The following is a 26,493-nucleotide window of genomic DNA, read 5'->3' on the forward strand; positions in this document are numbered from 1 at the left end:
GCTGGAGGATTTATCGACTTTCATTTTCCATTGTGCCAGTTTTACTAAAGCTTCACAACATACAAAAACAACATTTACTTGTTAGTTCGCTCTTACAGCATATCTTTTCACTTCTTCAACTCTTTTCAGCGATAAAATCTCTAAAATCTCAGTATGCACATCCTGCTCAGGACTGTAAGTTTTCAAGGCACACAACAGTGAGAAACAGCGAAGGAAGGAGTATAAATGGGTTCATAGAAACTTTGAACATCTCAGCCCTCAAGAGACACAAAATCTGAGTGCGCACTGAAAGCTAAGTGCCCTGAAAAAAAACATCTGTACGGAGGGATGCAGTGGCATAACAATATTTGGTAAACACAGAGTTAGACTAAAATCTGTCCTTAACAACAATATCAGCTGTACAGACATAACAAGGACTCGAGTCCCTTCTTCTCTTGAGAATACATTCAAGACTACATTGAGGAAGCCTGGTGTTAAGCTGAAACATTTTCACTGTATCTCTTCACTTCCCAGTTTGTCCCACACGGGACAAACTGGCATCGCGTCCAGCAAAGTAAAGTTTGTTTTTCCTTCAGTCTGAACAAAACTTCAGAATCATGTGACAGGGAGATGAATAATCAGGTTTCTCCCAGGCAGCAACCCCTGCGGCTGAAAAATGAAGTCAAGGCAGAAGTGCCAAAATCTGCAGTTCCTCGAATGACCACCTGAGGCTGGCTCCAAAAGCGAGTCAGCCTCCATGGACGTCCATCTAAAGACTTTACAGCAGGGATCAACACGTTTACAGGTTTACAAGTTTTGATCTCTATGGCAGACAGGTATATGAGGGCTGAATTTGTACCAATCTCACTTGTACTGAGGCTTAAAGTTTCAGATAAATGCTGTTCTACTAGACTTCACCTCAGCTAAACATGACCTCTCAGCCTCTGTTTGTGCTGTTGGTTCCTTTTAGGGAATTTTTTAAAAGCAAATATGACTTCCATTGGACTAACGGCTCTTCCAGGATCCTGCACCTCTTTGCCCAGAATTAAGTGAAACCCAGCATACACGTGCACATAAACATCCTGAGTGTGATGACTGGATAATTGTACCTGCACCTGAAGGGATGAGAGATAGTAAAGCACTGAGTCATCTTTAAATTTTGACAGCGTCCCTCAGTCCTCCTGCTGCGTCTCTGAACCCACTTCGCTTTTGAATATTTTACTTTGTGTGTGCCAGCAAGCCGACTGCTCTCAGCTGAATTCTGCTTTGTTCTTTTTTTTTTGTTTGTTTGCTGCGAGTAGCTGCCTGCTTGATGTTTCAGCACTGCTGCAGCACTGATAGTCCACCTTCGCTAGAAATATGAAATGGTGTTTTTTTGTTTTTCAGCGGGAACATTTAATCGAATGGAAATAACCTGGACATTTAATAATTAATAAGCCAAAAAACGTGTGTGTCTGTCCTCAGGTTGAGGCTCTGAGTGATGCAGTCTCTGTTCGGCGGAGGGGAGCTGGGGCTGCTGGGAGGCGGCGGCGACACAGGGGGCCTGAAGGAGGATGGCTGCGGCAGCGTGGCGTGGAACTCCTCCGCCCTGCCCCCCGACGACGTCTACTCAGCCTCCCACTTTGCCCTCATCACCGCCTACCAGGACATCAAGACGAGGCTGGCCTGTCTGGAGCGGGAGAACACCAGTATCAAGAGGAAGCTCAAGATGTATGAGATCAAGGTGAAGGATCGCAAAGTGAAATACTGCAAGACTTTAGTAAACGAATTATTATTGTTTTTTCAGTCCTTTTTGGTATCAGACAGAAGGTCTCCAGTACTGACAAGGACAAGGCCGGTTAGGTTGTTGATTTATCGGAAGTGTTTTGCACCAAATTGATAGCCCACAGGAGCTCAGGTAAGAGTGAGAAAACATAGTCCTATAAAGTACACGGACTCCTTTTACACCAGGTACTCACTTGTCACCTGCACAGGGTGTCTGCACACTGAGGCGAGGTTCCCCTTTGCCTTGTTTTTGTCTGCTTTGTGATTAGATGTTGGCAGAGCTGGCAGACCTGTCAGCGTCCCGGGTCACGTGAGGCTTAGCTGCTGTGTGGCTCAGCTTCAGAGTTGTTGTCTGCAGACTCTTGTTGGAGTCAAGGGACCAGTATTAGGGCTGCAATCCCTCCTGTTCCCTCCCACTTTTGTTTAGCGTTTGTTTCCTTATCCAAATTAAAAAATATATCCACATTTTTAGATCAATTGAAATGCGCGCATGTAGTTTTGGATTTTATCTTAGGTTTATGCCCGTAAAGCCTACCCTGATTCCAGAGAAAATGAGCTGTGCAAGTCTTTCTCATTGCTCAAAATGTTATTCTGGATCTAAAATCCATATCAGCTTAAGCTTTAATGCACAAAGTCTGAGGTGAAGTTGAAATCCACCTCCTGGGCCAAAAGGCCGATATGCAGTACAGCAGGGCGAATGGTGTGGGAGGACAGAAAAGTGAGGAAAAGTGGAAAAATAAGTGGAAAGAGGGAGTTAAATGGGCAGAAGGATGAAGTGCAAGACACACAAAAGAGAGAAGAAATGAGGCAACAAAAGGAGATAATGACTCAAAGAGCAGGGGGGAGATAAACTGCTGAAATTAAGAACAAAGAAGGATTAAAAGGGAAAAAATCCACTCCTGGAAATCCTTATTATCATTAGTCTGTGGTTTACTTATTTCAGGAATCATACGGTAATGAAGCTGTAATGTATACCTGCTTTCCCCTCAGCTCGTTTTGCTTCAAGTGCACGAGGTCTTTCACAATGCTGCAGAGATATCAAAGCACTCGTTTTGTTTCACGAGAGCAGAGAGGACGAGATGCTCCAAATCACAGAGAACTTATCAAAGAGGCTGCTGTTCTTGAAACGCAGAGTAAGACAATTCCAAAAAGATGCAAGCTGTTGCAGCATTATGGCCTCATAGGGATGCTGTTCATCAGGAAACCGAATGTGCTGTGAAGTCCTGCAAAGTGCTGCTCCAGGAGGCTTTGATTCTGGAGTTGGAGACTTGTATCAGAGCAGTTCATGACATGCTCGTTGTCTTAGTGTTCCCGCTTCAAATGTGATCTTTTGTGTGATTGATCTTTTTCCTGAGGCTTAGTTGTTGTTTGTCCAGCCAGGTCAGGTGTTGCTGCCATAACTGGTGGCTGACGGCGAAGGCGGCCGTTGGTGCTGCAAAAAGTCACGTTTCAATCCACTTTAACAAGGACGTGTTCAGCAACGTGTTCTCTGTGTTTGCACGCTCAGATTCTCTGCAAATCCAAATCGCAAAATAAGTTGCATGGCTGTTCAGGGGTGTGGACCTACACTCACCAGGAGGGGGCGGTACCCAGTAAGAGGTACGGGTACTCATGTGGACAAAAAACAGAAGTAGCAGTGAGTACCCGCCCTTTTAAGGCAATGTCTTCAATACGTTTTGACTTGTAAGTTGGAGTTAAAGGGTTGTTTTTTTGCCTGATTGTCTTAAATATTAAAATTAAATCAGCAGTTTGATTGTTTTCTCCTGACAGATAAGAAATCCTACATCCTTGTAGTGAGCAGCTGTTACTGAAGGCTGCAGGCTGTCACAGCGCTGTTGACTTACTCAAAGCAGCGATTTGTTCTGGGCCCATTCCCTGAGAGACAGGTGTGGATTTTGGGAGAGCAGGTGCAGATGTTCAGCATGGGAGTTGTCACAGCTGCGCCTCTGTAAACACAACGTGTGCCTTTTCTTCTTTTAGATCTGCGTAATCAATCGAACATCACAATATTGACTCCTGACGTGTCCAAGTCCGCAGAATTATTATTTATTTTATGCTTTTTGTGGACGGGTTGCGAGTTTTGCTGCAGGATTTTTCTGAGTACAAGATGCCCGAGTACAGCTGCTGTGACGATGCAGATGGGATGCTTCCTGCTGCGTTGAACATGGGTTGATGTGTGGTTGTTCTCCAGTTTCCTCGAGCTCGGCGGCGTGAGAACTGTTGGAACCCCTCGGGGGGGTTTTGCCCACGTTGCGAACATTTACTGTTAATCTGAGCAGAGGGAGGTGTTCTGGTTAATGGAAAAAGGTTGTTTGCTCCTCAAATAGACGGCAATGACTTCACAAGTGGAATGAAAAGCCCTCAGTGCTTATGGAAGGCACTCTGAGTGTAAATGCATTCATTTAGGTTAAAGCACATGCGGTTATATAACTTCTGTGTGTTGTGTGTTTCTATCATCTATCAAACAGCAGTTTCAGCACCATAAAGCAGACAAACTGCTTACTTTGAACTGAAAACAGCTGAACATGCAGTGCAGCCCTAATGCATACTCTACAGAGTATCCGCGTAATCGAAGCCACATACAGTGCAACCATTTCTGCAACATGTTTCCCTTCATGACGTATGAGCTGTAGGCAATGAAGTGCCGGTATGTTACCTCATGTTCTTAGAGGAAAATAATTAACAAATGCCAGAGCAAAAAGACCAAAACCACCAACGAACCGACTCCAGTGTTGTGTGTATCAGCCTGATGTTTCGTCTTCCTCTGTGCCACAGAGCTCCACTGTTGTCCAATAACTATTTAAAACACATCAGTGAGTCACACCGCTGCATTGGATGACATGTTCCTCCATAACCATGAACACACACACACACACACACACACACACACACAGCCCTGCTGCTAAAAATACAAGCACTCCAGGTGAACCCATGACTGAAAATATTCCTCAACAAAAGCACAATGTGCTCCTGTTTGACTAACGCTTCCTGAGGACTTCAGGGTCCAGCTGTTTTTAGGATTTACTGAACCTTTTCTAAAACATGAAGCTTTGTTTGTTAAGCGTTTTTAAAGGTTAATAAGTAGTGAGTGCCTGAGAGCCACAGACGGGACAGACTAACACTTTGTTTTGCTCTTTTTAAAGGGATCTATTAGCAGTAACAAAAATACTGAATATTTCCTGCCTCATCCTTCAGGGAAAGGAGACGATGAGGATGCACTCATCCACGTTTGTGATACCAACTGTTAAACATTACAGGGCCTCCATTTGCTCAGTGTGTATATGGACAAACAAAGATGGCTGTACAAACTGACAAACAGCAGCTGAGCGTCAGACCCCCTCAGATTGTGCGTTTAGAAAGTAGGCTATGACTAAACTTATTTGCTATGCCAATTCAGATTTTTGTTTTTTTTTAGGCGAACTGAAAAATGAAATCTAGTTCATGAGGGAAAAAAATAAAACATGATTTTAGTTAAAACACCCTGATCCTCTGAGTGATATCTGGGCCAAACAGAAGCTGCAGTTGATGCAGGATGAATCTTTAATGATCTCAGTGTGAAAACTGCGGGATGCAGCAGGAGGAAAAAAAACACAAACAAACAAAAATTAGAAATAAACATAAGGGTCACAATCACTGTGAAGCAAATCATGGTTGCTGCACGTCCACGTCTTCTACGTGTCTCTCATGTTATTTTGTTCTTGTGTTCCCGCAGTTCCCAATGATCAGCGAGTTTGGCGAGAACACAAACTCCTACTGCTCCTTTGAGAGCAAAGAGACGGCGCTGCTGCACTCAGAAAATGACAACCTGCAGCAGAGAGTCAACATCCTGACCCACGAGGTAAGAGGAGACGTGAGGACAAGAGGGGGTGGGGACAGACGGAGAGGACAGAGCACACCGGACAGAATGAAAGTCGTATCACACCAAACGTTTTCTTTCAGTGCTTGAATTCTACTGAAATCCTCCCTGCATGTGAATTAATTGAATTAAAAGTGAATTGAGGCCAATCCTGGTGGACTGAAAGGCATCCAGAACTAATTAAGCTCTAAAGCTGCTGTCCAAGCAAAATTAGTGAGTTTGTGTGTTTTTAAGAAACCGTCCAAGCAGCTCTGTGAGATGGGATTTTCACGCCGGTGATCTGTTTCTGAGATGCGGGATAACTGGGACAAAACCTGGCCAGGATTTTGTTGAATGTGGACGTCAAAAGAAAGTGAAAAAACATAAGTCTGGTTTTCCAAAACGTCCTGCAGTGTATGCTGGGATAGCATACACAACATTTACACTTAGGGAGGATTTCAAACGCAGCGGGACTAAGAATCAGAGTTCCTGAGTTTCTTTAATACACTTGAATGTAACTCCCTGCTGAATAAAGTGTGGGACAGGAGAGTGACAGCGTTCATAATGCGCTCGTAACTCTGCCGGTTCTCTGTGGTGCGAAGGAGAGCGTGGGGATACAGCAACGAGAAGTGAACGACACAGGAAGAAAGAGGAAAGAAATGGTGTGTGGGAGCAGCAGAAACGATTAGCGCAGGACACACAAGGTCACACGGCTCTGACACCGGGCATTCACAGTGATGAAATGTGCCACGGCTCACTGAGCATGCTCTGTTGGGACAGGACCAGCCCCACACACACACACACACACACACACGCATCCTTATCCTCTTCCTTTTGGGAAAACAGTGACTTGCAGTTATCGAGGAGGAGCAGAGACAAGGTGACATATTTCCTGTCATTTAAAGGTCACAAAGCACGAAGCAAAACAAAAAAAAAAGTCATCCATTCAGCGTGACCGTAAACCTTCTGCTCGCATGACAACCAAGGCCGCCAGCTGACCATGTTGTGTCCACGTTTCATTTGGGAATATTTCAAGTCAGTCAGAGGCACAACATGGCAACACAAGGAAAAACGACTGCGAATGCTGCCCTGATGCAGTCAAGAAGAACTGAGACATCTCTGCAAATTTGGACATAAGAGGAGAATTCTGATTTACTGCAATGTGGGTTTTGGTTTTATTGTTTTGGAAATCTTTCTGACTGCTAACACAAACGGTAATCTGAGAACTAAAAACATTTTGATCCAAAAGTGACGGGTAGAAAACCTACCAGAATCCGCTCTTCCCTGATCTCTTCTTCTGCAATTTTCATGGCAGTTAGCGCCACCTACTGTTTACCGTCATGCATATTCATGTAACACTAGCGAGTGTTAATTTGCATTTTGTGTTAACAAAAAGTGATCCTCCCCGTCAGAGCAGATGGGATCCTTGTGTTTCACACTGCCATCACATGAGGTGTTCTGTACTGCTGTTTGTAAAAGATACTTAAATGAATACTGAGCCAGCGTCAGTGCCTCAGAGGCCCAATAAAACAACACATCGATCCCACGCACACGATCCAGGACGAGGTGCAAATTTAAGGAGAACCTTTTTTGAATTCAGGTGCCTTTGGAAGTGTCGTTTCTCTTTACAGAAAACAACCTCAGTCACGATGCCGTCGACAAGCCGTCCTCACCTTGGTGCCGGCTTTCTGCGAGCATATGTTACCATAGACACACCGAACAGGCTTCAGCAGCGATGCACCTCTTTGTCCTCGCCGGCTTTCTGCGTGTCTCACTCGCTTGCTGCTGCTCCCACTCGCATTATCTCTGAACGAGTTCTTCAGCAAATAAAAGAAAGAAAATCTCCTCTGTATCTTCGTCTGCCTTCAGATTCTTTTGATTTCACTCAGTTTGGTGCCCATGACCGCCCTGAGATCTGTCCGAAGGGATGTGATTATGATGATAATAACCCCTCTTATTATGCCACAGCGTGAGGGGAACAGAACAGCAAGACATCAAGACATTCTTTTCTTTTTGTGAAATAGCGTTGAAGAACGTCAAAAACATGATTTATTTATTTGTCGAGATGAGGGAGACTGTGTGCCTGCCGAGGTGTTTTTAGGATTTTTGGTGTCCTAAATGTGCTTGGTTACATAACAGTTTCTTAAGAGACACATTTGATGACTCTCACAGTGGAAGTTTTTGGTGTTTTTTTCCCCCTCTCCCTCTTTGTGAGGAAGTTTGAAAACTGACAGAAAAGGAAGGAAAAAAGTAAATGTATGTCAAATCTTTCTTCCTCAGCCTCAGCTTCTCTTTCTCTGTGTCTCGCTTCAGCTCCAGAAGAGAAAGGAGCGAGAGGAGCAGCTGGAGGATGTGATCCAGGCCTACGAGAAGATTCACATGGAGAAGAGCAACCTCCAGAGGGACCTGGACAAGATGGTCAGTTCACTGCGCTGTGCGTCCCTTATTTCACAGTAGATTTACACAGGAGCCATATGGCTCATTAATGAATCCTGGCAGTTTCACACTCTGCTGATGGTGAGCAAATGTAAGGCCGACATCAAGAACAGGCTGTGACCGTAATAAAGTTATTACATTTAAGTCACCAAATATGGCCAAAAGTATATGGACAGGCTGCATGCTGCTCTCCAGCTAACGTGACCCTCGTGTAGGCAATCTGCAGGCATGTGTTTGAATAAAAATCAAAGAATTAAAACTTGCATAAAATTTAAAACCCAATAACACATGCAGACCGCTGGGGAATAAACTTCAGAGTCCTTTCAAAAGACACCAAAACCATGCATGTGCTCGGCTTTCAGTTTACTTCGCCTGAGGCAGACGTTTTAGGGCAGTAACTACAGGATAGTTTCACACGTTTTCAAGTTGGTTTTAAAACTGAAATGTAGGATCCAGTGTTTTAGAAGCTTCACCCACAGCCTAAAAGTGCTTCGATTTTGGCCATAAAAAAAACGTCCGTCAGACTCCCCCATTAAAGGGCCGACCGTCTAGTCTCACCCCTCTTTACATACAATCCATGTCTGAGGATGTGACTGGAAACAGCATAAAAGTCTTGTCAGATTCTTCGCATCTTGCAGTGTCTTATATTTCTGTCCTGAATCTGTCCTGACACTGGCTGTGTAGTTGGCACTCTCACAGCACAGACAAAAAGAAGAAGAAGAAGAAGAAGAAGAAAGACGAAATGCTCTGGATTACTTTGACTGCGCACTTTAGACTACGTCGCTCATTTCAAAGTAATTTCCTTCTGAGAGAAGCTTTTTCATTACTTTTTAAAGTGAGTCAACAGTCCTTCAGAGAGAAGAGTCCTCTCAGAGTCATTCAGTGAATCTTCTCCCTTGACACACACACACACATACTCTTGATATTTTGTCTATAACGGAACATAAGGTTTTAATTCAGCAGGTTATGATAATCGCACTCCTACCATCCCTATCATTTAAAACATACTAGAATCAGTTTTTTATCTTTATCCTCTGACTGCTTTTGTTAACTGCAACTTTTTGAACACATTTTTGTGACAAATCAGAGTCGGTGCAGAGCAGGTAGAGGCTTCCAACTGAACAGATTGGCTGGCTGGTCTTTCCCAGCTCCCCTCTGTGATAATAAACCATCTCGTATGAGAGTGAAGTCCATTGAGCAGCTCTTGCCGAGCAGCATCAGCAGTTTTATGCGCTCAAAGCGATTAAGGGACGAGGTGCGCCAAAGACGTTGGAACTGCCACCTGCCAATGACAGACAGAGTGTCAATATCACCTGAAACTGTGGCTCCAGCTTCCTGCAGGGACTCATTGAGCTTTAGCCCTCCAGCAGGACACTCCACGCTCACTAATCGACCCAACGTTCATTCTATTTTGCACGATGACGAGAAAAGCTCAAAAAAGTGAAAATGAGATGGCTACAGATATCGGCTTTTTACTGTCACTTCCTGGAAATGAATGTCGACTCACCCCCCTGATATTCAGTGGCCTCAAACACATCTGCAAGCAATGATTTAAAGCACGTGCCAGAGGATGTGCTGTATATAACCTGTTTGAACGTGTGCGTGATCACAGACCAGCCTGGTGGAGAAGCATGTCGAGCGGATCCTGGGCCTGGAGTCAGCTCTGAGGCAGAGGGACAACAACCTGCAGAAGCTCAACATGCAGCTGCACAGCAAAGACATGCAGTATCTGCAGCTGCACGCCGGCCCGGACGCACACAGTGAGTAACTGTCAGCTCTCACTCAGGATGTATAGAAACTGCATGTTGTGTTGAAACATACTGATGACTGATTTTTGTTAGCACCTTGCACTCCTGTCTGCATTAGGACTTTTATTTGGTTAAATCACAAATGAACGAATGAGGCTCCTCACCTGAGCTGCAGCTTCTTGCTATGCGTGACTTGCTATGCTAACAGTTCAATGTAATCAGTATTATAAAAGACGCCTTTAATTATCTTTAAATATCATCTATTAGCGTTTACATTTCCAGCCGAGCCTGCTGATCGCATCAGCTGTAATCAGAGGAGATCAGTGAGTGTAAACTGCCTGACTGCTATGAAACGAGGCCCAAATTACTACAATCTGCTCAAAACTATTTTTTTGGTCCTTTCACAAATATTTGAACCTAAAATAAATCAGGACGTTCATAAAAACTTTGGTGAACAGAATCAAAGTAGCTTCCAGTTGAGTGTCTTAAAGTGATGATTGAGATGGATTCTTAAATGGTTTTTATTGCGTTTTATTTTGGCTTTGTCCAACAAAGTAACTTTACCATACTTTAGCTTCAAAGAGAATTTCAGGAAAGTTTGCTGATTTTTCTGATAAGATCATCAGCTGGAATAGTATAGTTTATATTGTCATACTAGAGTTTATTTAGATTTCAGTCGTTTGGTTAATCACTGCTCATCTTTTCTCTATTTCTCAGTCTTTAATTGAATCCAACAGTCTGTCCTGACAGCATTTTAACTGAGGTCAGGCTGATCCTCGGCCTGTTGGAGGGAAGCAGCTCGGACGTTTTGTTCCAACTCGGCAGTCGCAGCCGCGGAAAAACAGACTTCTGATCTGTGAGGGCGCCGCTGATGGAAATTCAATCATTCTGGCTTCAAAACATTTGGAGTAAAGTGCCTGGTACTGCAGATTTGAGGATTTCTCGGTATTATTCAGCCTGTTGCTGCCATCTGCACCTCTGAGTGATTTCTATTGTGATTAGTCTCCGTAACCAAATGCTAGAAAACCTGTCAGATAACTCGACTTGTAACAATGCAAATTAATCGTGTATCAGAAAAGAGATGAAGCTTCACACAAGGCGGGTCACTCCACTCCACTTCCACTGACAGAAAAAGCATGTGAATCAAATCTTCAGTCACATAAGATTTTGGATTATTAAGAGAAAAAACATTTTTAAAAATGCTGATGGCGTCATTTGAGCTGGCAGAACTGAAGCCAACCTGCTGTAAGAGGAGTTTGTGCTAAGAGTCAGTAGATGCTAAACTCTGCCCTCTTCAGCGACGTGGGCGGCTGATGGAAACATGGCAGGAATGTGTCACCGCCACCTCAACAGATGCCTGCGTACAGGTGGTATACCCTGATGAAGAGGAGGTATAATTTTGCATCAGACTCCCATATTTAATGGAGAAAAAAATGGCACATGAGCTTGTTTTATTCTTTGATGGGTCATACTGCTGATGAATGTGTGTGTGTGTGTGTGTGAGAGAATGGGGTTGAAGAAAATATGTTGTAGTACTTGTAGTGTGTACTGCATGTGTGAGCTGGGATGTAAAAGATGATAGTGCTGCGCCGTCAGAGTGTCTTCTGGCTCAAGGACTGAGCAGAGCTGAATCACCAACGTGCCCACACAGATCACATCACCCAGGTACAAGCAGAAAGATGCTGCCCTTGGAAGAAGTCAGCTCTTTGGCTCTTACATACTCATCTATTGTCCAACAACCGTGGACGGAGGTGCATTAGCCAGGGGAAAAGACATGAAAACGCACTGTTTTCTCTCGTGGGTATCGCGTCTACATTTTCTCTTCTCTTCTCTTCTCTCTTTGTCCCCTCCCAGTGCTGGACTGCCCAGCCTTGACCCTTCAGAGCTCCCGCAGCCTGGACGCCCTGTCCGACCTGAAGCTGCAGCAGCTGGAGGCGGAGCTGGAGGGGGCCCGGCACGAGGCCCAGGGGGCATGTCAGCGGGAAGAGGAGCTCAAGGGGGAGTGTGAGAGGCTGAAGGACGAGATGAGGAAGCTGCAGAACAGCCAGAGGGACAGGGTCAGTTTGTTTTAGTCCGCTTGGAGTTCCACAGGGGGAAGACAGAGTTGATCACAGCACTTTGTTGTTATGCAATCCCTGGATTGTCCCAACTGATTTGTGGCATTAAGAGACATGTAAACGTCAAATCAGTTGCAGGTGTGAAACCACAACATCTTTAGGCTTCAGCTTTTGTACAGAAGATACGAGCAAAATATAAGATGTTAATATAACCACAACAAGAACAAAATGTAAACTTTCCAAGTATATTAACTCCTCTGTTTCTTCAAATAATATTGCTAACGATATGGGGCCTCTTGAACGACTTCACCTCTACACATAAAGCCATAAAGATCCTCAGCTGCACACATAAACTCACACGCAGTGCTTGAATAATTATGATCAGTGACTAGGAGCATTTTTTTGTCTGTTGATGCTACCCTCAATCATGTCTTGATTGGCTCTTTCTGTCAGATTTTGCCCAATATTCCACCAGCACCTGCATGCTAATCTAATTTCACGCTCTACTTCGGCAGGAAATGACTTCTCCGTGCAAGCAGTGTGATGTGGAGTGGATAAAGAAGGTGGGAGATGAGCAGTAAGTGACCTAAACCGATCTCTGGGGCGAGGGAGGGGAGGAAATAAAACAAGCAACGATGGGAGGAAATCACGAGTTGAAATTCAGGAAGGGGAGATGTTGGTCGAGGATTATCATCCACTTCAAGGGAGGGAGAGGAGAAAGAGTGTCTGTTTTTTCCTCCTGCTGTGATGTGCTCAGGCCGACCTCCAGAGGCCTCATTAGAGGCCAGATGAGCTCTCCATCTCTGGCTAACTGGGTTCTCACACACCATTAATAAAGGAGTCGTACTATCTGTGCACAAAAGCTGCCTCTACTACTAACCCTACTGTACGTGCACTGGACTGGAACACTGTGGCTCAAGCAGATTCACTCTGACCAGTAGGGGGCAGTCTAAGCACAGTGCAGGAGGATTCCTCCCTGTCATTTTCCTCATGTCTGTGCGTGTGTTGGACATCTTTGTCCGACATCGAATCCAGTCTCATCTCTCTGTCTATGCATTCTTTTATTCCTCCATAGCTGAAACTACGCCACCATGAGTGACTCAAGCTGCTGCGTTTCCTCTCATCTCTCTTCTCATCTCACTTACAGCCAAAGACAGAAAAGGTGTTTAACTTGCACTGAGAGGAAATAAGTCGTGCCAAATTGCCCACAAGCTGTTTACAAGGTGTTACAAGTTTTAAAAAAAAAAAAAAAAAAAAAAAAGGTAAAACCACAGCAGGTTGGGCAGATGACTCCCACACAATGAAACCCCACAAGCGTTTCGGTGAGGAGCAAACTGAAAGTAAATGATGTGCAGCAAAGAGAGTTTTTAACTGAGTGTGTGGTGAAAGCCTACTGTTTTTTCCAGACCTTGGTCACCTTTTGGTTTTACTCAACAATATCATTTACTCCCACTGAAAAACCTACGATGCCCATACCCCGTTTCCTGGTGCTTTTTCTTGTAATTGGGCTCATTTAGTGTAACCAGCACAGATTGATATGGAAGACTTTGCATGTGCTGTGCTGTCTATTACCACACCACCTTTGCCCTAATAAACACTTTATGATGTCAGCATGATGAGTCTGAAGGGGAAAATTTGTGTTATTTAGGATCAGCCCAGTCACCAGTGTGAGTGTTGTGTGTGGGGATAAGTTAAATTTACACATTTCATATCAACATTTCTTCAATATATGATCATATTTCGTTCAGATTACACGTACATGAGCTGACTTTCTCATCCAGAAAACACAAAGGCGGGGCGGCTGCCAACTGACAGACTTATGTTCACTAATCTTAGCAGCCGCTGACGCATTTTCTGCCGTCTCTGTGGTGATTGGCCATTATGAGCCAGAACTCGAGCTTTTCCTAACCCTAACCTAAACCGAGCCCGACTCCAAGCACAGTGCCGTCACAATATAAAACTGAAAACTGAAATTTAACGTTGAATGTTAAAGTTTAAGCTCATCTGTGGTCTGCAGAGAGTAAAAGTGCCAGCATTTATTCTGCACATTGGATTGTCAAAATTCAGGCTTTTGTCACTAAGCAAGTTTAACTGTGATACTCTTCAAACTTTTTCACTACACTGAAACTGTTGACACCAGCAATAGAATTAAATTGAACCGAAATTATCTCCCATGAGTCATAAAACGTTCTTGTTTCTGTCATGTTTTACCTCTTCATCACATCTCACTTTCTTCTCTTTTTCACCTTTTTTTGTTTTGTAAGAAACAGCAGTTTGCCGCCGATTCTACAAACCCGTCACATCTTTTGTGACTACATTTGTGGAATTTCGTTTGCCTCACTAATGATACTTACAGAAAAAAACCTCACCAGCCACAAGCCACGCTGCTGTAAGTCAGCCACCTGGCAGTACACCCCCTCCCCTCCTCACTCGTGTACACACAGTGACTGACTAATAGCTCTTCAGCTTTCACAAAGCGAGACCCGTTTCCAATAAATCACAACACGATGATTTTAAGTTGAAGTGGAATTCCCATTTCTTGTTGGAAATTTGAAAATGAAGTAACTTTACGAAACGAAATTGAGCTTGGCTTTTTAACATTTTTTAAGTGTTGCTTTTAGAAATCCATTTTTCAGCGTTTTAATTGATGATTAAGCCCACCTAAATAATCGCTTAAAGTTAGCAGATAGGGAAACTCAACACTGAATGCCTGGTGCACTGCGGCTCGGCGTGAGAACTGTTTGACACCTCTCTGGCTTCAGATGAAATGCGCGTTGTAGAAGACGGGTGTGAAAAGCCCCCACCATTTAACACTTTGTCCCTCCATGAGGCCGGAGATACGCAGCCAGGACTTCAAGTCAGTTTGTTCATTTCTTTTAAGAACCACAAATGTGTTACTGCTTGCCAGAAAACACAACCACACAGTCACAAGTTTAGGAGAATATTCATGAGACACATCACGCTGACCACCACGCCACATCATTAATGTGAGCGGACTGAGCTCCAGGAGGCCTCGAAGAAGAGCGTCTAACAGCCGACAAAAAGCTCTCGCAGGCAGCTGCAGCGGTGGCTCGCTGTCGTCTGATTGGACCAGAGGTCAGATTTCAGCCCACGTTCGCTTCGCTTCGTCTCCCACGCTCACGGCGTGCAGCATACGCTTGTGCCCGATCGATTCAGTGGCACGAATCTTTCGTCAGTGCCTCATCTGCATTATCACAACCCACCTACACACTGTACTGTGCACTGTACCTCTGTGTGCGTGTGCAGTTACACACACACACAAACAAAGAGAGAGGAAACAAGTGAAGCAAACGTGCAAAGCCTTTTCAGACGTACAAATACAAACTGGTTTTGCAGAAAAACAGGTGATGGTTTGCGAAGCCCCGAGTGTTCACACGTGTGCTGCACTACAGGGTGCCATGAGTGAGAAGGGTGTTGCATTCTGACCCCAGTCCCTCCGACAGATCGTCAAAACGCATGAGCTAAATGGAAAAACGAGGTTTAGCACGTGTGAAAAGGAAGACGTGCATGAATGTTGAACTGTAGAAAATTATTCAGACAAAGAGAAGACAGAGCAGAGCCAGCAGGTCACCTGAGTGCAGTCAGGACAGGATTTACTTTCAATGGGCGCTTTGGCGATAATCAGTGTTCCACTGCCTGCTCCACCCACCATGCCAGTAAGTAAGCTAATGATTGTGATTTTCCTTCTGATGCACTCAGTGTGTGTGTGTGTGTGTGTGTGTGTGTGTGTGTGCTTGCGGGAGGCTTCTACTGAGGAGCCGCACATCAGTATGTACAGCACATTTTTGCCACAGATGACCGTGAATCATTGTAGTTTTAGCACTAGGTTCCACCGACTCGAGTGCACCACAGAGATGGATGCTGTTTGTTCTGAGGTGGGGGCTGGATGGGGGTTTGATGCCCCACTCTGTCTGAGTCATAGCAGGCAGGTGGAAAACTTGGTGGGCCAGTCACAAAGCCAGTGGAAGTTATGACTGATGTTCAGGGTTGGGCTTTGTTTTTGGAAATTGTGCATTTCCTTGAAATGGGGTCCCTGACTTTATTTCACTTTATTTTCTTAATTTTATTTTGGGATGATAAACTTGACTGCTGTGTGATTTCAAAAAACAAGACGCAGCATCACGACGTCGGGCTTGGCTCCCAGTGTTTGTAAAATATCAAGAGGTGCAGAGGTGCAATTAGCAGGAAGAAATCTGCAGTGTTCCTCTAAAAACAAACCCAGACCCACAGTGTGCGGGTGTGCTGGGCCTCATATTTTTAATCAGACAGCGTGTTTTATTTGCTGCGTGGGAAGGACACACACGAGCGTTTTTGTTCTGTTTTATTGGTTTCTTTGGTGCTGGCGTTGCAGTGGAAGTTCACTTCCATTCCTATTTGTGCAGAAGAATTCCCCAGGATATGCATATGTGTTGTTTGTCATTTTTTTATCTGCCACCATCTCATATGGAGGAATGAGCTGAGTCACATGCTAATCAACAAAAGAGCTTATATTATCAAAGGTGCTTTATCAGATCTGAGTCAGGCAACGAATGTCGTCTTTTTCATCTGCGCGTTTCCGTTCAGCGGCAGCAACATTGGCCCTCAGGAGGTGTTTTGTTGTTGCCTGTTTTTAAATATAATCATTAAGTGATTCATAGTGACTGCAGAGTTTTAAAGGCAATGCAAGTGTATTTGTGCAGCACAAAGGAAATTTAGAGCATGTAGCCACAATGCAATGAAGAAAGAAAAAAGAGATTAGAGTGCAGATAAAAAGATTAGAAATGTTTTTAAAGGAAATGAAAAGGTTAAGACCAGAAATAAATAAATACAGGATACGGTTCCTGATGAGTTTTTAAGGCTCAGCCAAAGTCTTTAACCTTTTAAAGGTGATTAAACTTGGGGCAAGTTTAATATCCACTAAAACTTTATTCATTTGTTGTTCTTTTCTTTTATGAAACTAAGCCGACCCGGCTGGTCCTGATACAAGAAATTACTCACACTGGCAGTAATTATCTTATCAGATTTCAAGTAAGATTTCATGTTGTGTCAGCAGCCTAATCTACCACTGCTGGTGCCGGAATGAGTAAATTTCAGGTCAAAACTGAGGAGTTTATAAAAAAAGATATTTGAGATAAGCTGCTCGTTATCTGATTTGAGGTCAGCTGACACCTGCAGTGACTAACTACTACAGTTGCCTTTTCCTGTATGAACAAAATCCTAACCCGTAATGCAATCTGCACTATCTAAATCTCTCTTTTAACCACATACAGTGAATATCACTCTTTGCCCATCTAAGCTGTCCAATAGATGCTCAGAGCAGTGCAGTGTGCTCAGAGATTGGTCCTCATATCAGCCTGCATGGTGCTTGTCTCGCACTAATCTGTGTTGTGGGATCCGGATCGGTTTCAGACTAACAAGACAAAGTGAGCTCGTTGCCATGGGTGAAAGACACGGAAGCGTGTCAGCCCGCCGTCCTTGTTTACGGTTCTTGAAATAGAGCTGCTCCGCCAGTGCGGCCCCTGAGAGAGTCATGACACATCTTGCATGAAATGGTGTGATTTTAAGCACTTCAATTATGCGCTGTGACTCGCGCTCTAAAAATAAAAGCCTGTAAGCCCCCACTCAATTAGCTGTCCTGATTTGCGAGGCTGTGTCAGTGCTGCAGAGCTCATTGGCTTTAAAGAGAAGATGAGGATCAGCGTGCATTTGTGATGCACTCCAGCTGCAGCGTCGTACCCACCACAACAACATCAAACAAAGACTTTCATTAACTTCTGTCAGTGGTGTTCATTTCGATGATTAAGAGAGATTACAGTGTTTGTACACTCATGCAGTTGTAATGCATTAACATTCCACCAACACTGCAATATTCTGTAACGACAGTGATTATGATAATCACATAACTGCCTCCTTCCTGCAGGGTGAATCTGGCTCTGGCCTACACAGAGTTAACAGAGGAGCTGGGACGCCTGCAGACCCTGAGCTCCAAGCAGACGGAGATCCTGAGGAAAGCGTCACAGGAGCAGGCTAGTCCAGGTTAGCATCTGCAGTATTCGTGTAAAAATACTGCGTGTCACAAACGTGGAATTCCCGGCTCACATTTAGCCTTGTTACTTGAGTAAAAGTAGCAATAAAGCAACACAGAGCAAAAGTGCTTAATTACAACAAGGTGCTGCATTCAAAGTTATTGTCAATCAACAGTCAGTTTCTCTTATTTCTATAGTTTTATGTGCAAAATAATTATTTCAAGTAACTGATGTCTGTGCCCATAAATGACCAGATGAATGACCATATTTCCCTCTGAAATGTACTGATAGAAGAAGGAAAGATGAAGTTAAAATACTCAAGTAAAGTACAAATAACTCAACTTAATGAGAAGAATTTTTTGCAGGCACTTAAATGAAATATAATCAAAGCATTTAGCTGTCAGGCTGTGCCTTTCTGACAGCGTTTAAAAAAGAATTCCTTGTTGATATTTATTGCTTCAGTTTTCCCACTGAAAAAGAAAGACAGAAACCCATGAGCTCGTAGCAGTAGCAACACCTTTTCTCTTCCTGCACAGGCGGTCACATGCACACATCTCGCAGCTCGGCCACAAACCAAAAGGCTCCACAAGCGTTTTGTCTTTACCGAAAACAAACTGGAAAATTATCTTGCATCAATACATCAATGCCAGCACGTTTTCATGCATCGAACAGTCTGAGAAACACAGAAACCATCCAAATCTGCGCTTCACGTTTCCCCGAAGTCCTGCTGCGTCAAATTAGTCTAGAAAATGTGACTTGGATGGCGTCTCTGCTAAAGAGCTGCAGGAGCGTTCAAGTGATACAAGTGGCTCTTGGCTATTTTTAACAACAAAACAAACTCTTTTTGTGAAATAATTGGCGAGATGGGAGTTTATGTGCAGCCCCAAAAGTTGTTCTTGGTGTTGCACTTGAAGAGAAAGCGTGAACTGAATTGTCCCATTTGACTGTTTCCTTCTCATTCGGAGGCACTCGAGCACAAACACCCCCTCCCTTTTAACACCTCGACTAACCGGCCAGAAATGTTTCCTCTTCAATATGGGAAGTGAAGCTGAGGCGGTGACTCATCAACATATCTTGTAATTACATGAAACAGTACGACTGTACATGTGCAGATCAAAATCTTTCATGAATACCCAGAGTGCATTTCTATTAACTGGATATCCTGCTGCAGCACCTCGAAGAAAAAAACCTGCAGTGCATGAAGTGCCTGCTGATAAAACGCAGAAGAGCGAATTCAGTGTCTGTCAACAAGATAACTATCTGTGATGGGAATGTCATGTTTTACAATAATAAACACCATGAACCGTTTCCTCTTGCTTGCATGGAAAATGTTAACGGTTTACCGTTTTAGTACGAAAGTGTTGTTCTTACACCACATGGCCAAATGTATGTGTATAGATGTTGGCATTTCAGTTCATCTCAGAGCTGTTATATACAAGGCTAAGGAACTGTTCTTCATGGCCTCCCACAGACTGTTTGAAAAGCACTTTAAATCTATAATGAGCAGCTGAACGTGTCCACATATTAATGGCCATACACAGTGTTTTAATGTGTTTGTTTTATTCTCTCAGTCCAGCGTCACTCGCCCATCCACCACCAGCGCCACTCTCCAGTATCTCAGCGCCACTCACCCATCTCACAGCGCCATTCTCCAGTCCCTCCGCCGCACCACTCCCCGATCCAGCAGAGACGTTCCCCAGTGCTGCAGCGCCTCTCCCCAGACATGCACCGCCGCTCCCCCCTGCTGGACGTCAACGACGGCCCGGCGTCCTACTCCTGCCGGCCACCCAGTCAGCACCTGAGGGCCAGCTTCCAGGGTCGTCGCAGCTACTCCGAGGTCACGGACCCCTCGGCCTACCAGTGCCCGCCCCGCTTCTCCCTGGACCCCGTCTCCACCCTGCCAAAGCCCCGGCCCTACACTGAAGGTTACCCAAAACAACAGCCCCAACATGTGGGCTCCCCTCACGGTGGACTGCAGCACAGAGGCTCCCCATCTCCTCATCAGGGTGGTGCAGGAGGAGGAGACAGCGAGAGCTCCATGCGCCACTCGAGAGAGATGCCGTTCCCACTGTCCGAGGTGGCTCACCTCCATTTTGAGCCCCCTCCTCCTTCCACACCGGCCCCCCATCCGCCACAGTCCTCTGAAGATGAGGAGGAGTGGACCTGCCCGCATCCCATCAGCCCGCCGAGAACGCTGGGCGTGCTCTCTGCCGCCGTGCCCAGCGGCGTCATGAGGGGCCCAGCATCGTGCTCAGCCTTCCCCATCCCTCAGAGGCCTAACACCCTCAGCTGCCACCCGCAGCCGGGGTACATGTCAGCAGAGCACGCTCAGTCCTGGCCTTCTATCAATGTGAGTTAAAAGATGTATAAACTTGATTTCATCTGTGTACCAGCTACACTTTCGAGTGATTTCGAAACTGGTAAAGTTACAGGAGTTCACCCTCGTGTCATTTAGTCACAGCTGAGCTGTTTCACAGAAAATAAGGTGTATTTAACCCCAAGACTCTTTCCACTGCATACAGCTTTTTTCACGCTGAATGTGAAAAATCATCTCAAAGCTTCTGTCTCCTCCCAGTTCCTAGTTCCTGTAAAGGAATGTTAAACAGAAATACAGTTATTTGATATTTTTGTGAGAGTGAGAAGTTTGATACCCGTCTGATATCAAAGTTGTACTTGCTTTCAGTCTTTAAGCTAAGTGAGACAATCACAAAATGCCCAGTAATAGCATACAGTTTGTACAAATGCCAAAGCCCTCAGTAGGAATTAAAACTACTGGCCACAGTTTCATTTAACCACATTAATACAGAATACCTAACCTTAACAAAGTCTAACCAAACCTTAACTTTAACCATTTTCTAGTTAGAAAATAGCCTTTAATTTTGTAACAATCATTTCAACAGCTTCAGAAAGCACAGACTAATGATGTCCTGCCAAGATGGCTGTCAGATCAGGATACACTAACACTTTGTTGGATAAGCTCTGTGCTTTGCACTTTGTGACCTTCAAAAAATCTGAAGAATTAGCAAAGCCATTTTCCTCCCAAAGTACCCAGAACAGTTCGTGCCAGGAAGTCCTTTTAAAGAAACTGAAAGCCTGTTGTTGCCTGCGTTTCCACTGTGGTGTGAAGACCAGGGAAAACTAGGCCGATTATTCAGCTGCAGCGTGAAAGCGAGACGACGAGAGAAGCCTGGACTTCGCTGTCGGTCCACATGTCGTAGGCTTTCGTCTGTGACTCCATGCTGATGTAACCAAAAAAGAAGCTGAGTTGCATTTGAAGATTTTTGAAAATTCTGGCTGAAATAAAATGCTACACGTACTCGATCACTCAGAAATATTCAGTGCTGCAGGCCCCCACCTCTAAAGATCTGACTTTAGGAGAGAGTACTCTGAGGAGGGACTTTTTGGGAGGTAAAATAATGTTAATTGAACTTAATTTAGACCCTGGGATCTGTGGTGGGAACGCAGCTTAATCCGAGCCGCTGCAGCAAGCTGCCGACGTCATGTGACTTATCCCCATGTGTGTGTGTGTTTGTGTGTTGCTCCGCAGCTCTGGATGGAGACCGAGGAGAGTGACATGCGAAGCTGCCCTCTGTGCCAGCTCATCTTCCCTGTCGGGTACCCTGACGACGCCCTCATCAAGCACATCGACTCCCACCTGGAGAACAGCAAGATCTGACTGCCACGACTGCTCTCTTCCTACGGGTTACGTACGAGACTGGCAGACCCGGCCGAATGGAAAGTCAAACTTAGAATCCCAGGCGATCCATTTTACTGGTGCAAAACCAGTTAGCTATGTGTGATAATCTAGAGGTAGGGATGCAACATGGGCGCGGGGATCTGTTGTATTTGGGGAGTATTTAAACACAGGTCTGTGACGGATCTGTGAGTCCACATGCAGTGAGTCCCTCGCTGATCGCTCCTTGAGACAGCGCTGCCTGTATAATCAGCGGCTCTGGTTGCTGCCGTTTTGTTGTGAGTCCTGTTGTGTGGTTTCAGACAGTTTGAGGTGTCGTGTTGTTTTTTTTATTTTGCTTCACAGCTTCACACACACTTTGATTTAGCAACGTAAGCCAAAGACGAGGTATGAGGGGGCAGGATGGAAGGCTCAGGAAGCGCTGCATGTCAGGAAGTTAGTTTTGGTGTTCATCAGTACGAAGATCTGAGGCGTCTATTTTCAAACTATTCTCACCACTCAGCTTTAAACACCGTAGACCTGTTTGGACAGTTTCTCTCGCACACATAGGACAGTTTATTTCGTACAGGATTCTGTGCATTAAGCGCCAAGGAGAAGTGATCTGGTAGAAGCTGGCTTACCAAAACGATGTGACAGATTTACAAAGTCATGTGGGGTGATGATTAGTCATTTGATTGATTGATTTGACAAGATTTTAAGTGTTTTAGGATTAACTCTGACTGACTGTCTGCCAATCAGGGCTTGATGCCAGCTCACTTTCGCTTCTCGAAAAGGAGGAAGTTTGTTTCTGTGGCAGTTAAAGTGTAAAACATTCCAGTCTCACTTTTCATCTACCGATAAAAGCTGGGGAATATGAATATGAAAGTATGTTTGAATATAGGTGGTTTTACCCAAGCGGAGTTATGATGATGCCCTGCAGGGTGGGGCACTGATGTGTCTTATTTATAAGCGGAAGGACATTTTTTTCTGTCAGAATATACCTTTATGCTTGCGGCCTGTTCAAAAAAAAAAAAATCAGTATCTCAAAAAGTATCTTAGCACTTTAAGTTAGCATAGCCTATACAATGTACCTGTTCTCAGTCCCCATATATATTTTCCATGTATAATTTAATATTTATATTGTCAATCTTTAAGGCAAAAAAAAAAAGAAGATATATTTTTGCAAATGTTAATGCACCACATGTCTCATGTCGGTGTCTCTCCCATGTGCTCACACACTGCTGTAAATAGAGAAGTCAAAGATCAAAATCTCACATCACGGGATTCCTGTGCAAAGACTTTAAAATTAGCAACTGGGATTCTCATCGGTCTTCCTAAAGAGCTGACCTTCAAAACAGTTTGATGTCACAACTGCCCAGACCACCCAACAAAAAAGAAAAGAAAATAACGCAGGAACACACAGCGGCTGCATGAGATCAGGACGTGCGACCTGCCCTGAGGAGAAAGTGGCAGGCTTTTTAGTGTACTGTATTTCTATCAGAAACATCATCTCCAGTCAGCAAAGTTGTCTCTGCAGGGTTTCAGCAATGCCAATACTCTTCTTTTTGATACATGGGCTTAGTTTTTAATCACAAGTGGAATCTTAACTTCAGATCTGCTTGTGGGACTCGAACTTCTTTTTGAGAAAAAAAAAAACAACAAAAAACCAAGTTACACTGATGTCAGCTAACCTGAGGCGTTCAGTTACATGTGCAGTCGCTAACGTGGGGATGTCCCTACTCTCGCACCCCTGCATTTAAACTGGTTTGAAGTTACTGATGAGCACACAGGACACTGACTGTGGCAGCAGGATGATGTAGGACAAATTTCTGACAAAAGTCCTAGCATTGGCTAACTTCTGCCCACCTGAAGTACCCTTGAGCAACACGCTGAAGCTCTACCAGCTCTGGAGGATTCGTTCCAGGCTACGACTTTCCTATGAAGGTTTAGAGAAAAGAGAATTTTTTTAATAAGGGAGTCAAGGATTATCAGATTAAAGGAGGACTCTGGTTTATTACCTTTTATTGTAGTGGGTTTGGTTTCGATAACACTGTGCTCACCTAGCAAACTGCTAAAATCTGGGAAAGCAGCAACACCTTTAAAAAAAATTTAAATAAAATAAAGTGCTGTTGTTAGCCAGCCAGATGAGCTCCTGTCAGTGAGAAAAGTTTGTCTCTATTTTTTTCCATTTTATTCAATGAAACATTACTGAAGATGGGACATAAAGCTCTCAAAGCTCATTAGCTTAGCTTTGTCACTGATAGAGTTCACAGTTTATTTTTAAAAAAACAAAATATTTGTACCATAATTTGTCTAATAATTACTTTCTTGTAGAACAGTTTTTGTCCTGCAATAGAGGCAGTTAAATAAAACTGGACAGTACAGCTCAGCTGAGAAGCTACGATAGCTTCCTCCATCTTGAATTCTCTGGCTTTCTTTTTCCCTCAGAGATCAGCGTGGGTCAAAGTTCTCCCAAGTAAAATTTACTTGGATTTTTACTCGAAATTTATTTGAATTTAGATTTAGTTTTTGCAATCACTGTTGAGACTGAACAGTCCTCAAAATGAACTTTATCCATTTTTAGGTCAAGACAAAAAAACAAAACAAAACAAAAAGTGAATCTAGAGTTTATAGTGGAGGCGCTTTGCCTTTCCTGAAATAAAGTCAGAGGAAGTGATGGCACCTTTATGCAGAGCAGAGGTCACATGCTCAAGGGGTAAATAGTAAATAAACTGGTTTCAGTTGAACAGTTGATCATGTGTCAGGATTTGTTTGATCAGTGGATGACACTGATTGATTTATCACATTTTGGCATCAGTTAATCAGAGAGCTCAATGACTAAACTCACTGAAGTCGGAAGCTTTGTGTCGTTATGTTGTTTGCATCGATGGCATCTTGATCAGCCAGAGAATTTATTTAAACCAGACCTCTGCCTCATCCTGTGGCTGAAATCAGAAAGAAAAAGAAATCAGATTGTGGGGGTGCACCTGCCACCTCCACAATCCACTTCCTGTGGGGAAACCCTGAAAACAATTCAGAATTTCATCAGAAAAAGGCTGACATTCAAAGCTGAAAAATGAACAATTCCATACGTAAGAAATTAGACTTTCTAACCTCCCACCACATTAATCATCTTCATGACCCCTTGTGGTGGCCATCTGCTGCCATTCCTCCCCGTCACACTTGTTTTTGGCAGTTTTGTCACACTCAAAAGTTTTTAGCAGTTTTCTTGGTAATTGCAGTGTTAACTGAAAAAACGGACTCTAAATAAACTGGAATTGTCCTTTAAGGAACTACATCCTGAGGTGTACAGTGAGGCAGTACTGAGATAACTGACCATGAAAAAATCGAAGAGGGCTTTAATGACTCCAAATTATTCTATACTGTATGTATTTTCCTGTATCACTTTGTGTAAAAATATTTAAAGTTGTGTACAGACAGGTATTTTGCAAGTGTGTACGGCTAATGCAACATGTACTCTATTATTCAACAACTTCAAATTGGAGTGTCTGTAAAGCAGTTTGTATAATCCACCACCACACTAAGTATGAATTATATGCGAGTTATATACAAGTACTACCCGACACCTTTCCTCTTTTACTCACTACGCAGTAGTACGTCCTCTAGTCAACTAATATCCAGCTACAAATCAGTTTTAAGCTGTGGGATGTGAGCACTTTGAAGCTTTGTCACATACTACATCATATGATCGGGACTGACTACACAACCAAATACGAATGTTTGTCTCAAGGTTTCAGTTGTCATCATACAGCAGAGAAAGAAAGAAGCAAAACGATGGAAATGTGCACAGTTGTCCGTCTTCACCGATGGTGGCTGCATGTTTCATCGTGGCGCACTCATTCGCCATCGACAAACTGAAAACCACATGAGGCTTCAGCTGCATTTAGGTTAACTTAATCAGAGAAACTAGTTTGGCTTTTAAGCAATGACAACAAATCACTTCCTGTGTTTTGAAAAACGGACGACATGCTGGCGGGTTTCTTGTTCGTGTCAGAGTGTGAGAAGATGCTGCACTGTGGCTGGTGGTGCTGGGATGTCGTTTTTGCAACCACAACCTGTTGGGCAGCAGCAGCACCAGCAGCAGCAGCAGAGCGATCATGTCCCACTTGACCTCACAGCGCACACACACACACACACACTTTTACTCTGCAACACATCCGCACACACACACACACACAAGCTGTGCTGAGGTCCGTCACATTAAGACTACAGGTTCAGGTTCAAGTTCTCTATCCTTTAGCTTTTGTCACCCTTAAAATCTAAAAACCATCTCATCTGTTTTTCTTCTCTTTCTTGTGTGTCCTGACAGCAAACTGACTCCTTGGTTTACTCAGGTGCTTAGCAGAGAGACAAATCCAGCGTTAGATTAAAATGAAACATCTCTTTAAGCTGTCATAATATCCCTCAGAGGAACTCAGGAGACAAACGAATAGGTCCGACAGAAACGGTCTGACTTGTCCTTCTCGTCTTGCTCGGCGCCCAGGGAGACCTCAGCACTAATGAGAAGTAACGGCTACTCTGCAGGGTTCGAGTGGTGGAACAACACTGCTGCCATTCATGGACTTTTACGAGTGTGATAAGCAAACAGAAAGCAACAGCAGAGGTATTCAAAGAGTCACTTTTTCTCTCTCTTTCTCTAATATTTCTCTGTAAATACTCCTAAAAATAAACTGGAACTTGAGCTGAAATACTGTCTGAACTGGCCTCTTTGTGATGTTGTCATTCGCTGCTGGCTGCGCCTCACGTCCTCTCTTTGCTGATGTTAACCTCAGACGCACATGAAGATGTGCGTGAAAGTCAATTTCCATGCTGTTAGAAACATAAATATTATCTTAAATTGCTCTAACCACAAAAGATGTTGTGTTATAAGCATTGAAAAGAGAACATAAGTCCAGTCCACATGCTGCCTACTCGCTGCAGATGAACTTCTTTTCTCAATGGGTGTTTTGCATGT

At 44.0% G+C, this 26,493-nt stretch overlaps 1 protein-coding gene across 2 annotated transcripts in view; it reads left to right on the forward strand.

Annotated features, from left to right (window-relative positions):
• The window catches only part of tbkbp1 (TBK1 binding protein 1), a 45,415-nt gene extending 19,188 nt beyond the window's left edge, over positions 1-26,227 (forward strand). The window contains exons 1-11 of one of the 2 annotated variants that reach the window (XM_046377443.1): positions 1,614-1,702; positions 3,251-3,379; positions 3,514-3,629; positions 5,456-5,581; positions 7,892-7,996; positions 9,627-9,774; positions 11,617-11,819; positions 12,335-12,396; positions 17,740-17,855; positions 19,417-20,195; positions 21,393-26,227. In XM_046377443.1, coding sequence (XP_046233399.1) covers positions 5,462-5,581; positions 7,892-7,996; positions 9,627-9,774; positions 11,617-11,819; positions 12,335-12,396; positions 17,740-17,855; positions 19,417-20,195; positions 21,393-21,521 — 1,662 coding nt within the window. In that variant the 5' untranslated portion in view covers positions 1,614-1,702; positions 3,251-3,379; positions 3,514-3,629; positions 5,456-5,461 and the 3' untranslated portion in view covers positions 21,522-26,227. Of the gene's footprint in view, positions 1-1,443; positions 1,703-3,250; positions 3,380-3,513; positions 3,630-5,455; positions 5,582-7,891; positions 7,997-9,626; positions 9,775-11,616; positions 11,820-12,334; positions 12,397-17,739; positions 17,856-19,416; positions 20,196-21,392 lie in introns of those variants that run through there. The other variant, XM_046377442.1, reaches the window with a different exon arrangement.
• The last annotated feature ends 266 nt before the right edge of the window (positions 26,228-26,493 follow it).

The sequence above is a fragment of the Scatophagus argus genome, chromosome 21, assembly GCF_020382885.2.
Source record: "Scatophagus argus isolate fScaArg1 chromosome 21, fScaArg1.pri, whole genome shotgun sequence".
Classification (NCBI taxonomy): Eukaryota; Metazoa; Chordata; class Actinopteri; family Scatophagidae; genus Scatophagus; species Scatophagus argus.